This window comes from Theropithecus gelada, chromosome 1 (genome assembly GCF_003255815.1).
Source record: "Theropithecus gelada isolate Dixy chromosome 1, Tgel_1.0, whole genome shotgun sequence".
Classification (NCBI taxonomy): Eukaryota; Metazoa; Chordata; class Mammalia; order Primates; family Cercopithecidae; genus Theropithecus; species Theropithecus gelada.
In genome coordinates this window covers 23,917,689-23,938,286 of record NC_037668.1, presented here as the reverse complement: position 1 = coordinate 23,938,286, position 20,598 = coordinate 23,917,689, and the positions used below count along the sequence as shown (strand labels likewise).

At 36.9% G+C, this 20,598-nt stretch overlaps 1 protein-coding gene across 1 annotated transcript; it reads left to right on the top strand.

Annotated features, from left to right (window-relative positions):
- Nucleotides 1-18,604: 18,604 nt before the first annotated feature.
- LOC112614443 (olfactory receptor 10K2) lies at nucleotides 18,605-19,543 on the top strand. The gene has a single exon (XM_025370990.1). The coding sequence runs from the start codon at nucleotides 18,605-18,607 to the stop codon at nucleotides 19,541-19,543; it is 939 nt and encodes a 312-aa protein (XP_025226775.1).
- The last annotated feature ends 1,055 nt before the right edge of the window (nucleotides 19,544-20,598 follow it).

Genomic DNA, 20,598 nt, shown 5'->3' with positions numbered 1-20,598 from the left:
GGTGGCACATGCATGTAATCCCAGCTACTGGGGGGCAATGAGGAGGGAGGATCATGTGGTTCCAGGAGGTCGAGGCGGCAGTGAGCCGAGAAGGCACCACTGCATTCCAGCCTGGGTGAAAGAGTGAGATACTGTCTCAAAAACAAAACAAAACAAAAGAACAGGTCAGATTGAATTCATTGGTGTGGAAAAAAACAGATTTTATCCAACTGTGGCTTGGCTTAACATATTTCACATGTTAAAGTTACCATATATATAACACAAAAGGAAAAATACATTGATAGACTTTTTGATGATTGCTAGATACATGAATAGATAGATGGATAATAGGCCATACTGTAGATAGCTACAGATTATAAATTCCATATATAAATATACAGAATATTATTATATCAATAGATGCAGAAAACAATCTCTAATTTAAACATGCAAATATAATTGAGAAAACATAAAACTGAAAATGGTAGAAACTGTCTTAATTTGAGAGTATCTTTAACAATCTGTAATGAATAAACTTAATGATGAAAGAGGAAATTTTTCCATTAGTATCAGCAATGAGACAATAGTACCCATTATCTCTGCTTCTATTCAATATTTTATTAGAGTTATTTCTTAATATAAGGAAAACACACAAAAGAGTAGTAGTTTGTAACATAGAAATTACCTAATAATATTCTGATTGTTTTCTTTTTTTTTGTTTTGTTTTTGTTTTTGTTTTTGTTTTTGTTTTGTTTGGAGACAGAGTTTCACTCTTCATGCCCAGACTGGAACGCAATGGAGCAATCTCAGTTCACAGCAACTTCCTCCTCCTAGGTTCAAGCAATTCTCCTGCCTCAGCCTCCCAGGTAGCTGGGATTACAGGTGCCTGACACCACACCAAGCTAATTTTTGTATTTTTAGTAGAGACCAGGTTTCACCATGTTGGCCTGGATGGTCTCGAACTCCTGACCTCAGGTGATCCACTCGCCTCAGCCTCCCAAAGCGCTGGGATTACAGGCGTGAGCCACCGCACCCCGCTGCTGATTGTTTTCTTTGCTGTTCAGAAACCATTTAGTTTGATGTAGTCTCAGTTTCTTATTTTTGCTTTCATTGTCTTTACTTTTGGTGTCGTATCCAAAATATCACTGCCATAGCCAATGTCATGGAAATTTTCTCCTGTGTTTTCCTCTAGAAGTTTTAAGTTTACACCTTTAATTAAGTCTGACATTTAAGCCTTTAATTAATTTTGAGTTTATTTTTTGTGTATTCTTTCCATTTGTTTTTTCTTCCTCAATTTTTTCCATCAATGTTTTATAGATTTCAGTTTGTAGATTTTTAATCTCCTTAAATTTATTTTTAAATATTGTATTCTTCTTATGGCATTTTTAAATATTTTTCTTAGATAGTTTGCTGTTAATATATAGAAATGCAACTGATTTTTTAAATTTCTTTTTTGCTTAATTTTAGATAAAGGTAGTACATGTGCAGGTTTGTTACATGAGTATACTGTGTGATGCTGAGCTTTGGAGTACAGATCCCATCACCCAGCTAGTGAGCACAGTAATCAATAGAAAGTTTTTTTGTTTTTTTGTTTTTTTAAATTTATTTGTTATTATTATACTTTAAGTTGTAGGGTACAAACTCATGACCCGCCTTTTCACTTCCTCCTCTAATAGTTTACAATGAATATTGTTCCCATGTTTGGATATGTAGTTTTCAGTGAATATTGTTCCATGTTATGTCCATGTGTGTTCAATATTTTAGCTCCCACTTATAAGTGAGAACATGCAGTATTTGGTTTTCTGTTCCTAATTTGCTTAGGATTATGACCTCTAGCTGCATCTGTGTTGTTGCAAAGGACATCTATCATGAAAGGATATTATTTCCTTCTATTTGTGGCTGCATAACACTCTATGGTGTATATGTACCACATATTTTTTATCCAATTCAACAACGATAGACATCTATGTTTAGCCTATGTCTTTGCTATTGTGAATAGCATGGCAATGAACATACAAGTTCATGTGTCTTTTTGGTAGAATTATTTATATATGTCGATTTTGTACCTTGCAACTTTACTGAGTTCATTTTTTGATATTAACAGTTTTCTGGTGAAGTTTTTATTTTCTAGATATAATACTATGTAATTTTCAAACAGCAATAATTTTACTTCTTTATTTCTGATTTGGATGACTTTTATTTCTTTTCCTTCCCTAATTGCTCTGGCTAAGACTTTCAGCACTATGTTGAGTAGAACTGATGAGATTGGACATCCTTGTCTGTTCCAGATCTTAGAAGAAAAGCTTTTTTATTATGGAGTGTAACATTAGCTGTGAGCTTGCCATGTATGACCTATATCGTACTAAGGTACATTTCCTCTATCCTTAATTTGTTAAGGACACAGAAAAAGAAGTGCTCAACAAGACGAAAAGTCAACCTACAGAAGAAGAAAAAATATTTGTAATCCAAGCATCTGATGAAGGGTTAATATCCAAAATACATAAGGAACTCATATAGCCCAATAGAAATACAAGTAAATAACCTCACTTTAAAATGGTTAAAGTATCTAAGTAGACATATTTTTCCAAAGAAGACAAACATATAGCCAAAAGGTATATGAAAAGGTGTTCAACATGACGAACCAGAGAAATGCAGATGACCCCAATGATATGTTACCTCATGCCTGTTAGAATAGCTATTGTCGAAAAATCGAAAGATAACAAGTGTTGGAAAGAATGCAAAAAAAGGGAACCCATGTACATTGTTAGTGGGAAAGTAAATTGGTATAGCCATTAAAGAAAACAGTACAGAATGTCCTCAAAAAATTAAAAATAAAACCACCACATGATCTAGCAGTCCCACTTCCGAGTATATATCCAATGAAAATAAAATCACTGTCTCAAAGAGAGATCTGAATTCCCATGTTCATTGAAACGTTATTTACAATAGTTAAGACATGAAACAATGAACTGTCCTTCAACACACAAAAGGCTAAAGTAAATGTGGTATACACTTTTATGCAATGGAATACCATTCAGACTTTAAAAAGAAGGAAATGCTGGAATTTACAACAACATAGTTGAACCCCAGAGGACATTTTGCTAAGTACAATAAATCAGACACAGAAAGACAAATACTGCATGATCTGACTTATACGTGGAATCTAAAATATTCAAACTTACAAGAACAGAGAGTAGAAGGGTGGTTGCTAGAGGCAAGGAGGTAGGAGAAATGAGAACATTTTGGTCAAAATGTAGAAACTTTCAGTTATAAGATAAATAAGTTTTAGATACTTTAATGTACAGAATGTTGACTATGGTCAATAATGTATTTTATACTTGAAAGTTGTTGAGAGTAAGTATTCTCACCACACACAAATGAAAAAAAGGTAACTTTTTTGTGAGGTGACAAGTATATTCATTAGTTTGATTGTACCAATTATTGAACAATGTATTTGCATATTAAAACTTCACATTGGATATGAAATATACATATATATAATTTCTGTCAATTCTTCTTTAATAAATATATAAACAGTACAGAGACACAAAAACAAAATTACATCAGAATAGGCAGATAAATATAATAATTAAAAATGAAATGTTTTTACATGATTGTCTTATACGAAATTGGTAATACAAAAATAAATTCTATTTCTGTGTGTCAGCAGAAAGAATTACTATGCCTAGGAATATAAAATATGAAAATACAAGAAGTCAAAGAGTACAAAAGTAATTTTTTGTTAAAAAAGTCAAAGAGGACAAAAGTCTAAGTGAAATACCACATGTTCCTACGTATAAGTGAGAGCTAAACAATAGGTAAACATGTTCATCAAAAGATATCTTCAATAGAGTGAAAATGAAATTTTCAAAGTCACATAAAATATTTGAAGTACATATAATCAATAAAGTTTTTGATATTCTTATATAAAATATTTTGAATCAATAATAAAAATGAATATCCCTATAGTGCACAAAATATTGAACAAGACTTTCAAGAAAGGAAATTCAAGTGGCTGGTAAACATGAAAATGTGTTCAATGTCATTAATATCATGAAAGGTAAGTCTAATTACATATACTCATCAGAATTTCTCACATAAAAATGAATTATAATAGCAAATGTTGTTACTGCTGAAAAGCAACTGGAATTTCCATACAATGCTGGCATGAGTGTAAATTTATACAGTCACTTTGAAAAACTATTTGTCAGAGTAAAGTACACTAGAACATGTATATATTTTTATTTACCTTTTGCTGTGTAACAAACCACTTCCAAACACAGCGAGTGAAAGTCCTTGCTTGTGTTTTTGTGGCTGTTCTATTTCACTTAGGAAAAGAGAGGTTGTTCAGTAGGTGCAGAGTTTCTGATTTGCAAGATGAACAAGTTCTGGAGATCTATTTTACAGTAATACGAATATACTTGACACTACTGAACTTTACACTTAAAACAATTGAGATGGTAAATTTTACATTATTTAGTTTTTAACCACATTTTTAAAATTTTTTATTTGCTTTTGTGTCTGCAAGTCAACTTAGGGATCTAAGCTGGGCTTAGAATAGTGGTTCTCCTTCCAGCTGCATGTCTCTTGGATTTGACCCCTTTTGGTAGATTGGAGTTAGATTTGCATCAGATATATTCATCCTAGAGCTCAGGTTAAAAGAACAGAAGCTACTTGGGAAAAATGCTCTTTTCATGGTGATGGCACAAAACCAGAAATGCTTCTTTTGGCCAAGGTTTAGAACTCGCTATTACTTCTACCCACATTTCATTGATTAATATAAATCCCAATACAAAGCCCAAAGTTTAGGGGTAGGAAGTTATACTCTGCCTTTCATAAGAGAAACTGCAAAGTCATATAGCAAAATATATAGAAAGGAATAAAGAATTGTAGCTAAAAATTTAACCTACAGCAATATGCTGTGACTTAGTGGTTTCATTGTTAGTGGATACCAAATAAATTGAGTCATATGTTACTTAAAGCGTACAAGTATTTTCCTAGCACTGCTTTCCACTATAGCCCAAACCTGGAAATAACCTAAATATCCATCAATGGTAGGACAAATAAATGGAAGTACCCTCAAATAATTTATTTTTGTACAACAGTGAAATTTTACTATTATATTTAATAACATGGGTAAATCTCACAAACATTATCTAAGTGAAAGAAAACTAAACAAAAATTTTACATACTCTGTAATTCCACTGATAAATTTCAAAAACTGGAAAAAACAATATATCATCATAGAAGTTCAGAATAATGGTTTCTCAGGCAAGAAAGTGGGTAATGTTCTACTTCTAAATTTCATTGTGGATTGTTGTATGTCACTTTGTGAATCCAGGTATAGACTTTAATCTGTGTACTTTTGCGTATGTTACACTATAATAAAAGGTTCTTAAAATTTAGGAAAAATTAACATTGAAAGGCTAAATTGAAAATACAAGGACAAAGGAATAATGGACAATTTCTATCATATGGGCACAAATTGTTAGTTTAATATACAGAATACTACTGTTTTCTAATTGTTTCATACTCCATAAATACATTAAAACTCCATGAGGACGAGAACTGTATCTCATTTATCTTTACATCCCCAGAAGTATCAGAATAGTCTAAGTCATAGAGTAGTTATTCAGTAAATACATATTTAATAAAAATTTTAATTCTGTTTATAACAAAAGTATCAAATAAATGAATAAATACATTTTTACAATAATTTTGATTGTTTTTATAATTGGTTATCATGTGTCAGTTACTTCCTATTTTGAAAAATGAACCTGTACCAATATCCATTTGTATGCTGGCTTTAGGCATTCTCTCTGTTATTTTTCACAACCTGCCCTCAACCTAAAAACACCCTGGGGGCCTGACTATGAGCCATCTTGTCCGCAGTCCAGAGACAAAATTGAACTTCAGAGATCTGACGCTTAGAATGAATTACTTACTTCCTCCTCTCCTCTCCTTTTCCACTATTCCCATTTCAGGTTGAGACTTATTATCCTGACTGTGCAGGAGGACGAATATAGAGGATGTGGAAGGAGAAAACCTGAGCAAAACAGGCTTTCATCCTTTCAGTTCTTCTGGGAGAGATGCCTGTAGAGCAAGGAAGTGAGATAGGTCTCTGAAATTCAGACCACAAGAAGGAAGAACAAGCAAAGAAGTGAAGGAACGCGAGGCATAATTTTAAAAGAAGGAACTATTGAGAAGAGAAGAGAAAAATAAAGTAGGTGGTATGGAAATGTCAGGTGATTTTGAAATGCTCTTTGGAGTAAAATAACAGAAGTTGAAGTTATTCAGTTCAAGGGCTGCAGAACCACACTCTTGTTCTATGGAAGAGAGAGGAAATATGGGTAAATGGGCTGGGATGTTTAGAAACAAGTCACAATAAGTCCTCATGTCTTGTCATTTGTCATCTTGAACTCCCGAGGCCCTGAAGAGGTTGGAGAGTGGGAATTGTACTGGGGAAGGTCTGGACAATCTTCATTCAGAGTAACGATTCACATAAACCAGAGATCTGAGTGGGCTGAGGCAAGACAAATAAAACTATGCTTTTCATTTAGGCTGTAAATCTGATGTTTAAGGTGTGGTACAGCCACATTGTTTCATAGTACTTCTTCCATTCTACTCAGATATCCAGTAATTACTTAGGGTTTCATTAATATGGCCAACACTTCCCTATTAGAAATCACACTCCTCGCATGTTTTAGATCTGTGAACAACATGACTTATACATATTTATGTTGTCTATTGAATTAGCTAGTGTGAAATTTGCTGCTTAATTTTTGGTCTAAAAAATAATAAATAAATTGGGCCTCATGGAATATGTTTCTACGTCATGATTCCTCCTAAATTCACCTTATTAGTCCACCATTACTTTATCTTTGCCCTAATTTGTTAACGCATTTACCTAATATATTTACCCTTGCCTTAATAGTACCTATTTTAAGTAATCTCAAATCCTTTCTGAAATGAGATAGGTTCTTATTATTTAGGAATCTTTGGGTTGTAAATAACAGATAATCCAATTCAAACTGGCACTAGTAAGCAATAAATCTATTGGCCCCCATAAGCTAAGCAATCTAGTAGTATAATGTTTTCAGGTACAGCTTGATTCAAAGTTCAAACTGTTATCTGGATGCATTTCATAGCTCTGCTTCTTGTAACTTGGTTCTGTTTTCAGCCTAAACACAGTAGTCTTGAGACTTTCAGCTCATAAAACCTAGTCAAGAGGAAGAGAGAATTTGTTTCACCAGATGTTAAAACAAACATCATGAGATGGAATATTTTTATTCCTGATTGTCCAGAGTTGGAGCATATGCCCATCCTGAACCTGATATTTTAGCAGAGAAACACAAATGTCCTGACCACCTGAGTTAGTACATGGCACCTATTGCTCTCTGAAACTTTAGGATGAAGCAATTAGATGAGACTGGGAACAAAATAAACCAAAATAAAGTTGGGCCACTATTACAATAAGTAGTGGGAGTGAACCTTGAGAATAAATAACAAAAACCAAATGTCCAGCATTTTGGTGTATTAAATACCACTCTTCTTGCTTCTTACTTCTATAGGCATCATTTCTTGCTCTCAGTAACCTTTTTGTTTTTGGTATCATTGTTGGTGAGCTCTCACTATGCACCGAAGTATTGTTAGAGGTCCTCAACACTCACTAACATAGGGATGGAAAGTGATCTTGAAATTTTATTAATTAGGTGGCTGGCAAGATGGCTGAATAGGAACAGCTCCAGTCTACAGCCCCCAGTGAAATCAGCACAGAAGGTGGTTTCTGCATTTCCAAGTGAGGTACCCAGCTCATCTCATTGGGACTGGTTAGATAGTGGGTGCAGCCCACAGAGGGTGAGCTGAAGCAGGGTGCGGCATAGCTTCACCTGGGAAGGACAAGGGTTTGGGGAGCTCCCTCCCCTAGGCAAGGGAAGCCCTGAGGGACCATTCCATGAGGGATGGTGCATTCCTACCCAGATACTATGCTTTTCCCACAGTCTTCACAACCAACAGACCAGGAGATTCCCTCAGGTATCTACACCATCAGGGCCCTAGGTTTCAAGCACAAAACTGGGCGGCTATTTGGGCAGACACCAAACTAGCTGCAGGAGTTTTTTGTTTTTGTTTTTGTTTTTGTTTTTTTTCTTTTTCATACCCCAGTGGGGCTGGGAACACGAGTGAGACAGAACTGTTCACTCCCATGGAAAGAGAGCTGAAGCCAGTGAGCCAAGTGGTCTAGCTCAAGGGATCCCACCCCCATGGAGTCCAGCAAGCTAAGATCCACTGGCTTGAAATTCTCACTGCCAGCACAGCAGTCTGAAGTAGACCTGGGACACTCGAGTTTGGTGGGGGGAGGGGTGTCCACCATTACTGAGGTTTGAGTAGGTGGTTTTCCCCTCACAGTGTAAACAAAGTCACTGGGAAGTTCGAACTGGGTGGAACTCACCACAGCTCAGCAAAGTCGCTGTAGCCAGACTGCCTCTCTAGATTCCTCCTCTCTGGGCAGGGCATCTCTGAAAGAAAGTCAGCAGCCCCAGTCAAGGATTATAGATAAAACTCCCATCTTCCTGGGACAGAGCACCTCGGGGAAGGGGCAGCTTTGGGTGCAGCGTCAGCAGACTTAAACTTTCCTACTTGCCAGCTCTGAAGAGAGCAGCGGATCTCCCAGCAGAGCTCTTGAGCTCTGCTAAGGGACAGACTGCCTCCTCAAGTGGGTCCCTGACCCCTGTAGCTCCTGACTAGTAGACACCTCACAGCAGAGGTCAACAGATACCTCATACAGGACAGCTCTGGCTGGTATCTGGTGCCACTCTGGGATGAAACTTCCAGAGGAAGGAACAAGCAGCAATCTTGGCTGTTCTGCAGACTCCGCTGGTGATATCCAGGCAAACAGGGTCTGGAGTGAACCTCCAGCAAACTCCAGCAGACCTGCAACAGAGAAGCCTGACTGTTAGAAGGAAAACTAACAAACAGAAAGGAATAGCATCAACATCAGCAGAAAGGACATCCACACAGAAACCCCATCCAAAGGATACCAACATCAAAGACAAAGGTAGATAAACCCACGAAGATGTGGAAAAACCAGTGCAAAAAGGCTGAAAATTCCAGAAACCAGAACTCCTCTTCTCCTCCAAAGGATCATAACTCCCCACCAGCAAGGGAAAAAACTAGACAGAGAATGAGTGTGACAAATTGACAGAAGTAGGGTTTAGAAGGTGGGTAACAACAAACTCCTCTAAGCTAAAGGAGCATGTTCTAACTCAATGCAAGGAAGCTAAGAATCTTGAAAGAAGGTTAGAGGAATTGCTAACTAGAATAACCAGTTTTGAGAGTAACATAAACGACCTGATGGAGCTGAAAAACACAGCAGGAGAACTTTGTGAAGCATACACAAGTATCAGTAGATGAATTGATCAAGTGGAATATCAGAGATTGAAGATCAACTTAATGAAATAAAGCATGAAGGCAAGATTAGAGAAAAAAGAATGAAAAGGAATCAATAAAGCCTCCAAAAAATCTGGGACGATGAGAAAAGACCAAATCTATGTTTGACTGGTGCACCTGAAGGTGACAGGGCAAAGGGAACCAAGTTGGAAAACATTCTTCAGGATATAATCCAGGAGAACTTCCCCAACCTAGCAAGACAGGCCAACTTTCAAATTCAGGAAATACAGAGAACACCACAAAGATACTCCTCAAGAAGAGCAACCCCAAGGCACATAATTGTCAGATTCACTAAGGTTGAAAGGAAGGAAAAAATGTAAAGGGCAGCCAGAGAGAAAAGTCAGGTTACCCACAAAGAGAGGCCCATCAGACAAACAGTAGATCTCTCAGCAGAAACCTTACAAGCCAGAAGAGAGTTGGGGCCAATATTCAACATTCTTAAAGAAAAGAATTTTGAACCCAGAATTTCATATCCAACCAAACTAAGCTTCATAAGCAAAGGAGAAGTAAAATCCTTCACAGATAAGCAAATGCTGACAGATATTGTCACCACGAGGCCTGCCTTACAAGAGCATCTGAAGGAAGCAGTATATATGCAAAGGAAAAACTGGTACCAGCCACTGCAAAAACATACCAAATTGTAAAGTCCATCGACACTATGAAGAAACTGCATCAACTAACGAGCAAAAAAAACCAGCTAGCATCAAAATGACAGAATCAAATTCATATAAAACAATATTAACCTTAAATGTAAATGGGCTAAGTACGCCCAATTAAAAGACACAGACTGGCAAATTGGATAAAGAGTCAGGAACCATTGGTGTGCTATATTCAGGAGACCCATCTCATGTGTGAAGACACCCACAGGCTCAAAACAAAAGGATGGAGGAATATTTACCAAGCAAATGGAAAGCAAAAAAAAGCAGGGATTGCAATCATAGTCTCTGATAAAACAGACTTTAAACCAACAAAGAACAAAAAAGACAAAGAAGGGCATTATATAATGGTAAAGGGATCAATTCAACAGGAAGAGCTAACTATCCTAAATATATATGCACCCAATACAGAAGCACCCAGATTCATAAAGCAAGTTCTTAGAGACCTACAAAAAGACTTAGTCTCCCACACAATAATATTGGGAGACTTTAACATCCCACTGTCAATATTAGACAGATCAACGAGACAGAAAATAAACAAGGATATTCAGGAATTGAACTCAGCTCTAGACCAAGCAGAACTGGTAGACATCTTCAGAACTCTCCACCCCAAATCAACAGACTATATATTCTTCTCAGCACCATGTTGCCCTTATTCTAAAATTAGCCACATAATTGGAAATAAAATATTTCTCAGAAAATGCAAGAGAACAGATTTCATAACAAACAGTCTCTCAGACCACAGGACAATCAAAATAGAACTCAGGATTAAGAAACTCACTCAAAACTACAAGGAAACTGAACAGCCTGTTCCTGAATGACTACTGGGTCAATAACAAAATTAAGGCAGAAATAAATACGTTCTTTGTAACCAATGAGAACAAAGACACAATGTACCAGAATCTCTGGGATACAGCTAAAGTAGTGTTTAGAGGAAAATTTATGGCACTAAATGTCTACAGGAGAAAGTGGGAAAGATCTAAAATCAACACCCTAACATCACAATTAAAAGAACTAGAGAAGCAAGAGCAAACAAATTCAAAAGCTAGCTGAAGGCAAGAAATAACTAAGATCAGAGCAGAACTGAAGGAGACAGAGACATGAAAAATCCTTCAAAAAATCAATGAATCAAGGAGCTGGATTTTCGAAAAGATCAACAAAATAGATAGACCGCTAGCCAGACTAATAAAGAATAAAAGAAAGGAGAATCAAGTCGGCACAATAAAAATGATGAAGGGGGTATCACTACTAATCCCACAGAAATTCAAACTACCATCAGAGAATACTATAAACACCTCTACGCAAATAAAATAGAAAATCTGGAAAAAATGGATAAACCCCTGGAAACATACACCCTCCCAAGACTAACCCAGGAAGAGGTTGAATCCCTGAATAGACCAATAGCAAGTTCTGAAATTGAGGCAGTCATTAATGGCCCAGGACCAAAAAAAGCCCAAGACCAGACAGATTCACAGCAAAAATCTACAAGAGGTACAAAGAGGAGCTCGTACCATTCCTTCTGACACTATTCCAAACAATAGAAAAAAGAGGGACCCTCATTTTACGAGGCCAGCATCATTCTGATACCAAAACCTGGCAGAGACACAACAAAAAAAGAAAATTTCAGGCCAATAACCTTGATGAACATTGACGCCAAAATCCTCAATAAAATATTGGCAAACCAAATCCAGCAACACATCGAAAAGCTTATCCACCACAATCAAGTTGGCTTCGTTGCTGGTACGCAAGGCTGGTTCAACATACACGAATCAATAAACTTAATTCATCACGTAAACAGAACCAATGACAAAAACCATATGACCATCTCAATAGATGTAGAAAAGGCCTTTAATAAAATTCAACACCCCTTCATGCTAAAAGCTCTCAATAAACTAGGTAGTGATGGAAAGTATCTCAAAATAATAAGAGCTATTTATAACAAACTCACAGCCAATATCATACTGAATGGGCAAAACTAGAAGCATTCCCTTTGAAAACTGGCACAAGAAAAGAATGCCGTCTCTCACCACTCCTATTCAACATAGTATTGGAAGTTCTGGCCAGGGCAATCAGGCAAGAGAAAGAAATACAGGGTATTCAAATAGGAAGAGAGGGAGTCAAATTGTCTCTGTTTACATGTGACATGATTGTATATTTAGAAAACCCAATTGTCTCAGCCCAAAACCTCTTTAAACTGATGAGAAACTTCAGCAAAGTTTCAGGATACAAAATCAGTGTGCAAACATCACAAGCATTCCTATACACCAATAATAGACAGAGAGTCAAATCATGAGTGAATTTCCATTCACAATTGCTACAAAGAGAATAAAATACCTAGGAATACAACTTTCAAGGGATGTGAAGGACCTCTTCAAGGAGAACTACAAACCACTGCTCAAGGAAATAAGAGAGGACACAAACAAATGGAAAAACATTCCATGTTTATGAATAGGAAGAATCAATATTGTGAATACGGCCATACTGCCCAAAGTGATTTTCTAGATTTAATGCTATTCCCATAAGCTACCATGGACCTTCTTCACAGAATGAGAAAAAACTACTTGATCTTTTATATGGAACCAAAAAAGAGCCCATATAGCCAAGACAATCCTAAGCGAAAAGAACAAAGCTAGAGGAATCACGCTATCTGACTTCAAACTATACTATAAGGCGACAGTAACCAAAAGAGCATGGTACTGGTACCAAAACAGATACATAGACCAATGGAACAGAACAGAGGCCTCAGAAATAATGCCACACATCTGATCTTTAACAAAACTGACAAGAGCAAGCAATGAGGAAATGATTCCCTATTTAATAAATGGCATTGGGAAAACTGGCTAGCCAAATGCAGAAAACTGAAACTGGGCCCCTTCCTTACACCTTATACAAAAATTAACTCAAGGTGGATTAAAGACTTAAACCATAAGACCTAAAACCATTAAAACCCTAGAAGTAAACCTAGGCAATATCATTCAGGACATAAGCATATGCAAAGACTTCATGACTAAAACACCAAATGCAATAGAAACAAGAGCCAAAATTGACAAATGGGATTTAATTAAACTAAAGAGCTTCTGTACAGCCAATGAAATGATCATCAAAGTGAACAGGCAACCTACAGAATGGGAGAAAATGTTTGCAATCTATCCATCTGACAAAGGGCTAATATCCAGAATCTACAAAGAACTTAAACAGATTTACAAGAAAAAAACAAACAAACAGTCCCATCAAAAAGTGGCCAAAGGTTATAAACAGACACTTCTCAAACGAAGACATTTATGCAGCCAACAAACATACGAAAAAAAGCCCATCATCACTGGTCATTAGAGAAATGCAAATCAAAACCACAATGAGATACCATCTCATGCCAGTTAGAATGGCGATCATTAAAAAGTCAGGAAACAACAAATGCTGGAGACGATGTGGAGAAATAGGAACACTTTTACATTGCTGGGGGGAGTGTAAATTAGTTCAACCACTGTTGAAGATGGCGTGGCAATTCCTCAAGGATCTAGAACCAGAAATACCATTTGACCCAGCAATCCCATTGCTGGGTATTTGTCCAAACGGTTATGAATCATTCTACTATAAAGACACATGCCCATGTATGTTTATTGCAGCACTATTCACAATAGCAAAGACTTGGAATCAACCCAAATGCTTATCAATGATAGACTGGATAAAGAAAATGTGGCACATATACACCATGGAATACGATGCAGCCAAAAAAAAGATGAGTTTATGTCCTTTGTAGGGACATGGATGAAACTGGAAACCACCATTCTCAGCAAACTAACACAGGAACAGAAAACCAAACGCCACATGTTCTCACTCGTAAGTGGGCGTTGAACAATGAGAACACATGGACACAGGGAGGGGAACATCATACACTGGGGCCTGTCAGGGGTTGGGGGCTAGGGGAGGGATAGCATTAGGAGAAATACCTAATGTAGATGACGGGTTGATGGGTGCGGCAAACCACCATGGCACATGTATACCTATGTATCAAACCTGCACGTTCTGCACATGTATCCTGGAACTCAAAGTATAATAAAAAAATTATATTAATTGCCAGTTGAACCATGAGGTAAAGTGGAAACCAGAAATATTGGAGACTAGAATATGAATGATGGTATTTTTATTTAGCTGAGGTATTTATGTAATTGGGGTATTGTTGAATACGACCATTTATTCACTCAACATTCAGCACATTTTATTTAGTGCCTCACACATATAACAGCACACTATATTCACTTATGGGTGATGGAGTAGAGAGGTAGAAAAAAAATCAACTCAGGGGTTAAAACGGTGAAATGAATCTTCCTCCAGCTTATTCTGAGCACAATCTTCACTCTAAAAAGCCATTGTCCAATTTACCCTCTCAGCCTAACAAAGAACTGTCTTTCAATTATGAGTACAAAAACAGATTTTCACTTAAACCAACATGTTTTACAATGCACCTATTATTATAAAATATCTGCATAAAAATTCTCTTTTGTCTCTTCAATAATATAACAAAATGAGAAATAAGCTTAAAATTAGTCACATTTTCTAAAATTGCTGCATCTGAGGATGGCTTAAAGCCTTCTGCTCCCTAAGCCCTAATGTCTGGGCCCAATTTTGAGCAATTTGGCATTTAGTGACTTGCCTCTATTTTCCACAATCAACTCAGTAGCTAATTAAACCCAGTGCAATGTCTCCATGACAATGGTTTTAGTGTCAGGAGACCCACAGAAGAACCACCTGCTGCCAACAAATATAATGAAAATTCCTACTGCGTTATGGTCACTATTAGCTGTGGTTTGTGATCTTTAGTCAATTGACATAAAATGGCAGGAGACTGGTTACATTTGACTTTGGTCTGGGTCTAAGACCCTAGACCATCATCACATCTCTACCTCTGGTAGAGATCAGTAGCCTGTGACCCATTTTGACTTTTTTCCATTCTACAGGCCAACTTGAATTCTGTCTCTTGTAGCCTCTATGTCCCTAGCTTCTTACGGAGAGGCAGAGAAAAATGGAAGCACTCTATGAATAACAGACATCCATCTTGCTTAGACTAAGCACCTACAGCATTGAGAAACTGGGTCATGGACAGGAAATGAGAATAAACATCTATCCTCCAGCAGGACTTATGTTTTCACATCTCAGGTAAGAGAAGAAGGGTGATGAGCCCATGCAGGTACACTACCAGTACCAGAAAGAGAGACCCACAATTAACAGGACATCAAATAATGTTAATCAGGATTAAGTTTTAAAGTGCATTTCTGCAAAATTGTGCATATAAATTTTATATATGTTTAAATTAACTGATTCATTTTTCTTTCTAAATTTATATATGCATTCTCTTGGTTCTGAGTTAATTCGACAGGGCACTCAACAATATTTTAATTACAAAATTTTAAATAGTGACATTTTTGTAGAAAAGGCTGTATCAGATAGGATCTATACAAAGATATAATACCTCATATATGGCTGAGAACTTAATAAATACTCTGAAATAGTTATAATTGACAGATATAAAGACTAAGAAACCCAGCCCTCTGGGAACCCAAAAACAGAAACAGGCAGAAACACTAGCACAAGGACATAGACTCAGGACAAGAACACCATCAGTAACTGCTGCCAAAAAAGAGAAAGTACGTTCAGAACAATCAGTTTCAACAACTTGCCATGAGTTAAATGCTTATTACCTCACTAATGAAAATATTTCTGATACCAATACCTATAGAACAACAATAAAGTAATAAAACAGAAGTACTTACTAAGCACTGCTTATTTATGGAACAAATCTCCTTCATATATATTACTGAATTAATACTCATGATAGCCCGGGAGGCAGGAATTATTCTTACCATACAAATGAGAAAATAGGCCTTAGAGAATTTATTAAGGTTTTACCACTAGAACTTGCCAGAGTCAGGATTAAAGCCTACATCTGTCTAAATTTAAAGCCTATTTTATTCCTACATTACTCAACTCTACATGTGCTTGTGAGAGTAAAATTTCAGATTCTATATGTAGAAATTTATAGTAGTACTAAAAACTAGAGAATATAGAATTTGAAAGTTAATAGTATATTAGTAATAAATATGCCAACCACCTAGGCAATAAAAAAAAAACCCTTGTGCTAGATATAGGGCGAATAACCAGAGGAATAAGATAGAGCAGGAGGAGGGTATCTGTTCCTTTCATGAGGTTGAGGGAGGGAGTGATATAAAGTAGAATATGCAAGCAGAAAACATCCTTGCACTCTTCCAGAAGCAAGGAGAAGCAAATGTACTTACTTGTCCTATTTATATATTTAGATTAAAAGTTATAGAAACTAAAGAGTGCCTGTGTTATTATATTTCTCCAAGTACACTTTAGTTCAGCCTTTTCATAACATATGTAAAGAAACCCAGAAATAAGTAAAAAATACATATTACTTTTCAAGGATGTATACAAGATTTGTCCCCTAAGTGCTCCTATAATTTCAAATGCATATCTATCATCTCAATCACCACATCTTTAATAATATCTTCTTCGGGATGTGTCTCACCCTTGAAACATGAACTAGAGGCTGGGGACTGAGTCTTATTTAAATGTGTATCTTCACTGCAGACCTAGTAGCTGACACACTGTTATAATCACACTGCTTAATACATGTGTACTATCTGATATTCTTGATTCGGTGGTTCTTAGGTAACATAAAAATGCATTGTTATTAATTTTGTTATTAATATTAGTTAAGGTAATTTTAATAATATTTTTAAAATGGGATAATTGTAAGGTTATCTTTATGATTTTTCTCTCACTTATTTGAAATCTAATATGCTCTAAAGAGCAGCAAATGTACTAGGAATTGAGAATCATCTATGTACACAGAATTCTGATGATCAGATGCTCTCTTCAGTGCCAGTTTTCTATTGTAAACAGAGATTTCTCTTTCAGGTTTAAATGGGCCAGACTTAGTTTTATGTGGTGCAGACGTTCTTGGTATTCTTGACACTGAGCAATCCTTGTGCCTAGAATGAAATAACACTGAGAATTCTCTTACTCTGTGAATTCTAAGAAGTCTGTGCTGCCCATGAATAACATAGATAATGTGGCAAGTTAACTCTCTTATTTATATAACAATTATGTATTGAGAAGGTGTTAAGTACTTAATATGGTTCTAGATGATGAGGAGAACTTAGGCAAAGATACATACAATTCACATCTTTTCCTCAAAGGTACAAAATCTGGTGGAGAAAATAGATATAAGAACAATTCATTACAGTATTTCAAAATTAAGTAAACACCACATAATTTTGGCAATCAATGTCTTACGTGAGTTCTGAGGAAGAAACAACTCCTTTCACCAGGAGGTAGCAAGGAAGCTTTCAAAACGGTAGATTTTAAAGGAGGCTTCAGAAGAACCATAAACTATCTGTAAATAAAGGTGAAAAGCTGATAAGAGCAAGGAATAGAGGCAAGGAAGTACAGAACATATTTGAGCAATAGTGATATATCCCATAAAGGTCTGAAAATGAGCATAGAAACATAGTTTATTTCCCCAAAGGAAAGACTTTTGGAAACAATGAAGAGTTTGAACTCTATACTATAGCCATAAGTAAAATTTTGGAAGAGTGAAGCAAATATAATACAATTTATATTTTAAAAGATTAGGCTGTCATCAGGGGAAAGATGTGTTGCAGAGATGTAAGATTGGCTATGGGAAAGGAGCCATAATGTGACTTCAAAAGGAGTTAAAGGAAGTGATGAAAATGGGCAGAATCCTGAAGAAAGACTGTGGTCCTCTCTGCCAGAGGAAAGACTCTGATATAGGTATTGGAGAAGGTATAGACATATTCCATCTTGAAATTAATGAATAGAAAGAAGAAGAGAATTTTTTTTTCCATTTTGGCACCAGGATAAAGCTACAGAAGCCAAAGCCAGCATAATAAATGTATAACTGACAATTCCTACCGGGAGGTAAGGAAAACAGTGTTGAAGAGAATTTGCATCTAAGTTAGGGAGAGATTAAAACTAAGAGTGGGGGTTTATGTGTAAGGAGAATGACAATTAAGAACCACTGAGTTATAGATAACTATGGTATATTCAGATGGTTTGCATGTACATTTGAGACCAGAACTTTCTAAATGCAAGAATTTTTTTTTTTTTTGAGAGAATATGGATGCAAGAAAGCCAACAAGACAAGCATTGCAAGGAAATCTAAGAGTGAGAGACTGAGAATCTCAGTAACAGCCTCATCATGGGAATGGAAGTGAAGGGTTGTTTGAATCTGAAAAATATCAAGAACTTTTCAGCTATGGTATTAGAATTACTATGGAGACTCAACGTTTGATGAATGTTTGCCTGATTTTAGCAACATCATGTCTTGGAAGAACAAGAGGGAGGAGAAAAGATGAGTTTAGAACTCAAAATCTGAGAACAAATGCTGATGATCAATTTTCTGTGAATCTACTAATTTTCAGGGATTTCTTTTGGTGCTGACTCCTCTTCTTTCCCGAATTGTCTCCTGATGATGTATGTCCATGGAGCGGGTCAACGAGACTGTGGTGAGAGAGTTCATCTTCCTCAGCTTCTCATCCGTGGCCAGGCTGCAGCAGCTGCTTTTTGTTATCTTCCTGCTCCTCTACCTGTTCACTCTGGGCATCAATGCAATCATCATTTCCACCATCTTGCTGGACAGAGCCCTTCATATCCCCATGTACTTCTTCCTTGCCATCCTCTCCTGCTCTGAGATTTGCTACACCTTCGTCATTGTACCCAAGATGCTGGTTGACCTGCTGGCCCAGAGGAAGACCATTTCTTTCCTGGGCTGTGCCATCCAAATGTTTTCTTTCCTCTTCCTTGGCTGCTCTCACTCCTTCCTGCTGGCAGTCATGGGTTATGATCGTTATGTGGCCATCTGTAACCCACTGCGCTACTCAGTGCTCATGGGACATGGGATGTGTATGGGACTAGTGGCTGCTGCCTGTGCCTGTGGCTTCACTGTTGCACAGATCATCACATCCTTGGTATTTCACCTGCCCTTTTATTCCTCCAATCAACTACATCACTTCTTCTGCGACATCTCTCCTGTCCTCAGGCTGGCATCTCACCATAACCACTTTAGTCAGATTGTCATCTTCATGCTGTGTACGTTGGTCCTGGCTATCCCCTTATTGTTGATCTTGGTGTCCTATGTTCACATCATCTCTGCCATACTTCAGTTTCCTTCCACGTTGGGTAGGTATAAAGCTTATTCTACCTGTGTATCTCACCTCATTATTGTCACTGTCCACTATGGCTGTGCCTCCTTTATCTACTTAAGGCCTCAGTCCAACTACTCCTCAAGCCAGGATGCTCTAATATCAGTATCCTACACTATTATAACTCCATTGTTCAACCCAATGATTTATAGCTTGAGAAATAAAGAGTTCAAATCAGCTCTTTGTAGAATTGTGAGAAGAACAATTTCCCTGTCATAAAATTAATCTTGATTCTGGCCACGTGCCGTTTCTCACGCCTATAATCCCAGCATTTTAGGAGGCTGAGGCAGGCGGATCACCTGAGGTCAGGAGTTCAAGACCAGCCTGGCCAGCATAATGAAATCCTGTCTCTACTAAAAATACACAAATTAACCAGATGCTGTGGTGGGCTCTTGTAATCTCAGCTACTCAGGAGGCTGAGGTAGGAGAATCGCTTGAACCCGGGAGGCAGAAGGTTGCAGTGAGATTGTGCCACTGCACTCCAGCCTGGGCAACAGAGTGAGACTCTGTCACAAAAATAATTTTTATATATATATGTGTGTGTGTGTGTGTGTGTGTGTGTGTGTGTGTGTAGATATATGTATCTTGACTCTGCTCTTTCCAAACCATAAAGCACTAGTTATATAGGATACATAGGGAAAAATTCCCAGAACACAAATGATCAAGCAATTGATCATTACGTTCAGGAACAGAGATCATTTCCCTTCATCTCCAAATATAAAATTTAGAAAAACACAACTGCTTGCCACACTTACATGAATTACTGCCTATTGAAGTTTTTTTTTCAATTGAGTGAAAAATAACAGATGGCTATTATAGGAAAGCGTACGTATGTTCAGAATTTTAGGCTCTAGTAAATACTGTCACCCAATCTCAGCCAAGCTGAAAACTAACCCTGCAAAATGTGGCAAAACTATAACTCTCTGTCCTAGGGACTCAGGAAGCTTCTATCTCTAGGATTTTTCTAGATGTTTTCTGAACCTCATTCTTCCAAAATAGATCACAATTTGTTAAATGAGATACTTGTTAAGTGCCATTATAATGTTTGATGCATAAGATATATCCAAATAATGTTCAAGCTAGAAAATTATGAAAAATTATCCATTTCCATGCTTCTAGTGTATTAATGAAATATGATTATTTCTAATTTTGTATGCAGTGGCACACATCTAAATTTGGTCAGCATGCCCTGAAGATATTCACAGGGGAATGGATTAATGACAAGACGTAAAATCACCCAGAATGACCAGGCAAAGCCAGCTAAAGCTTAAGTC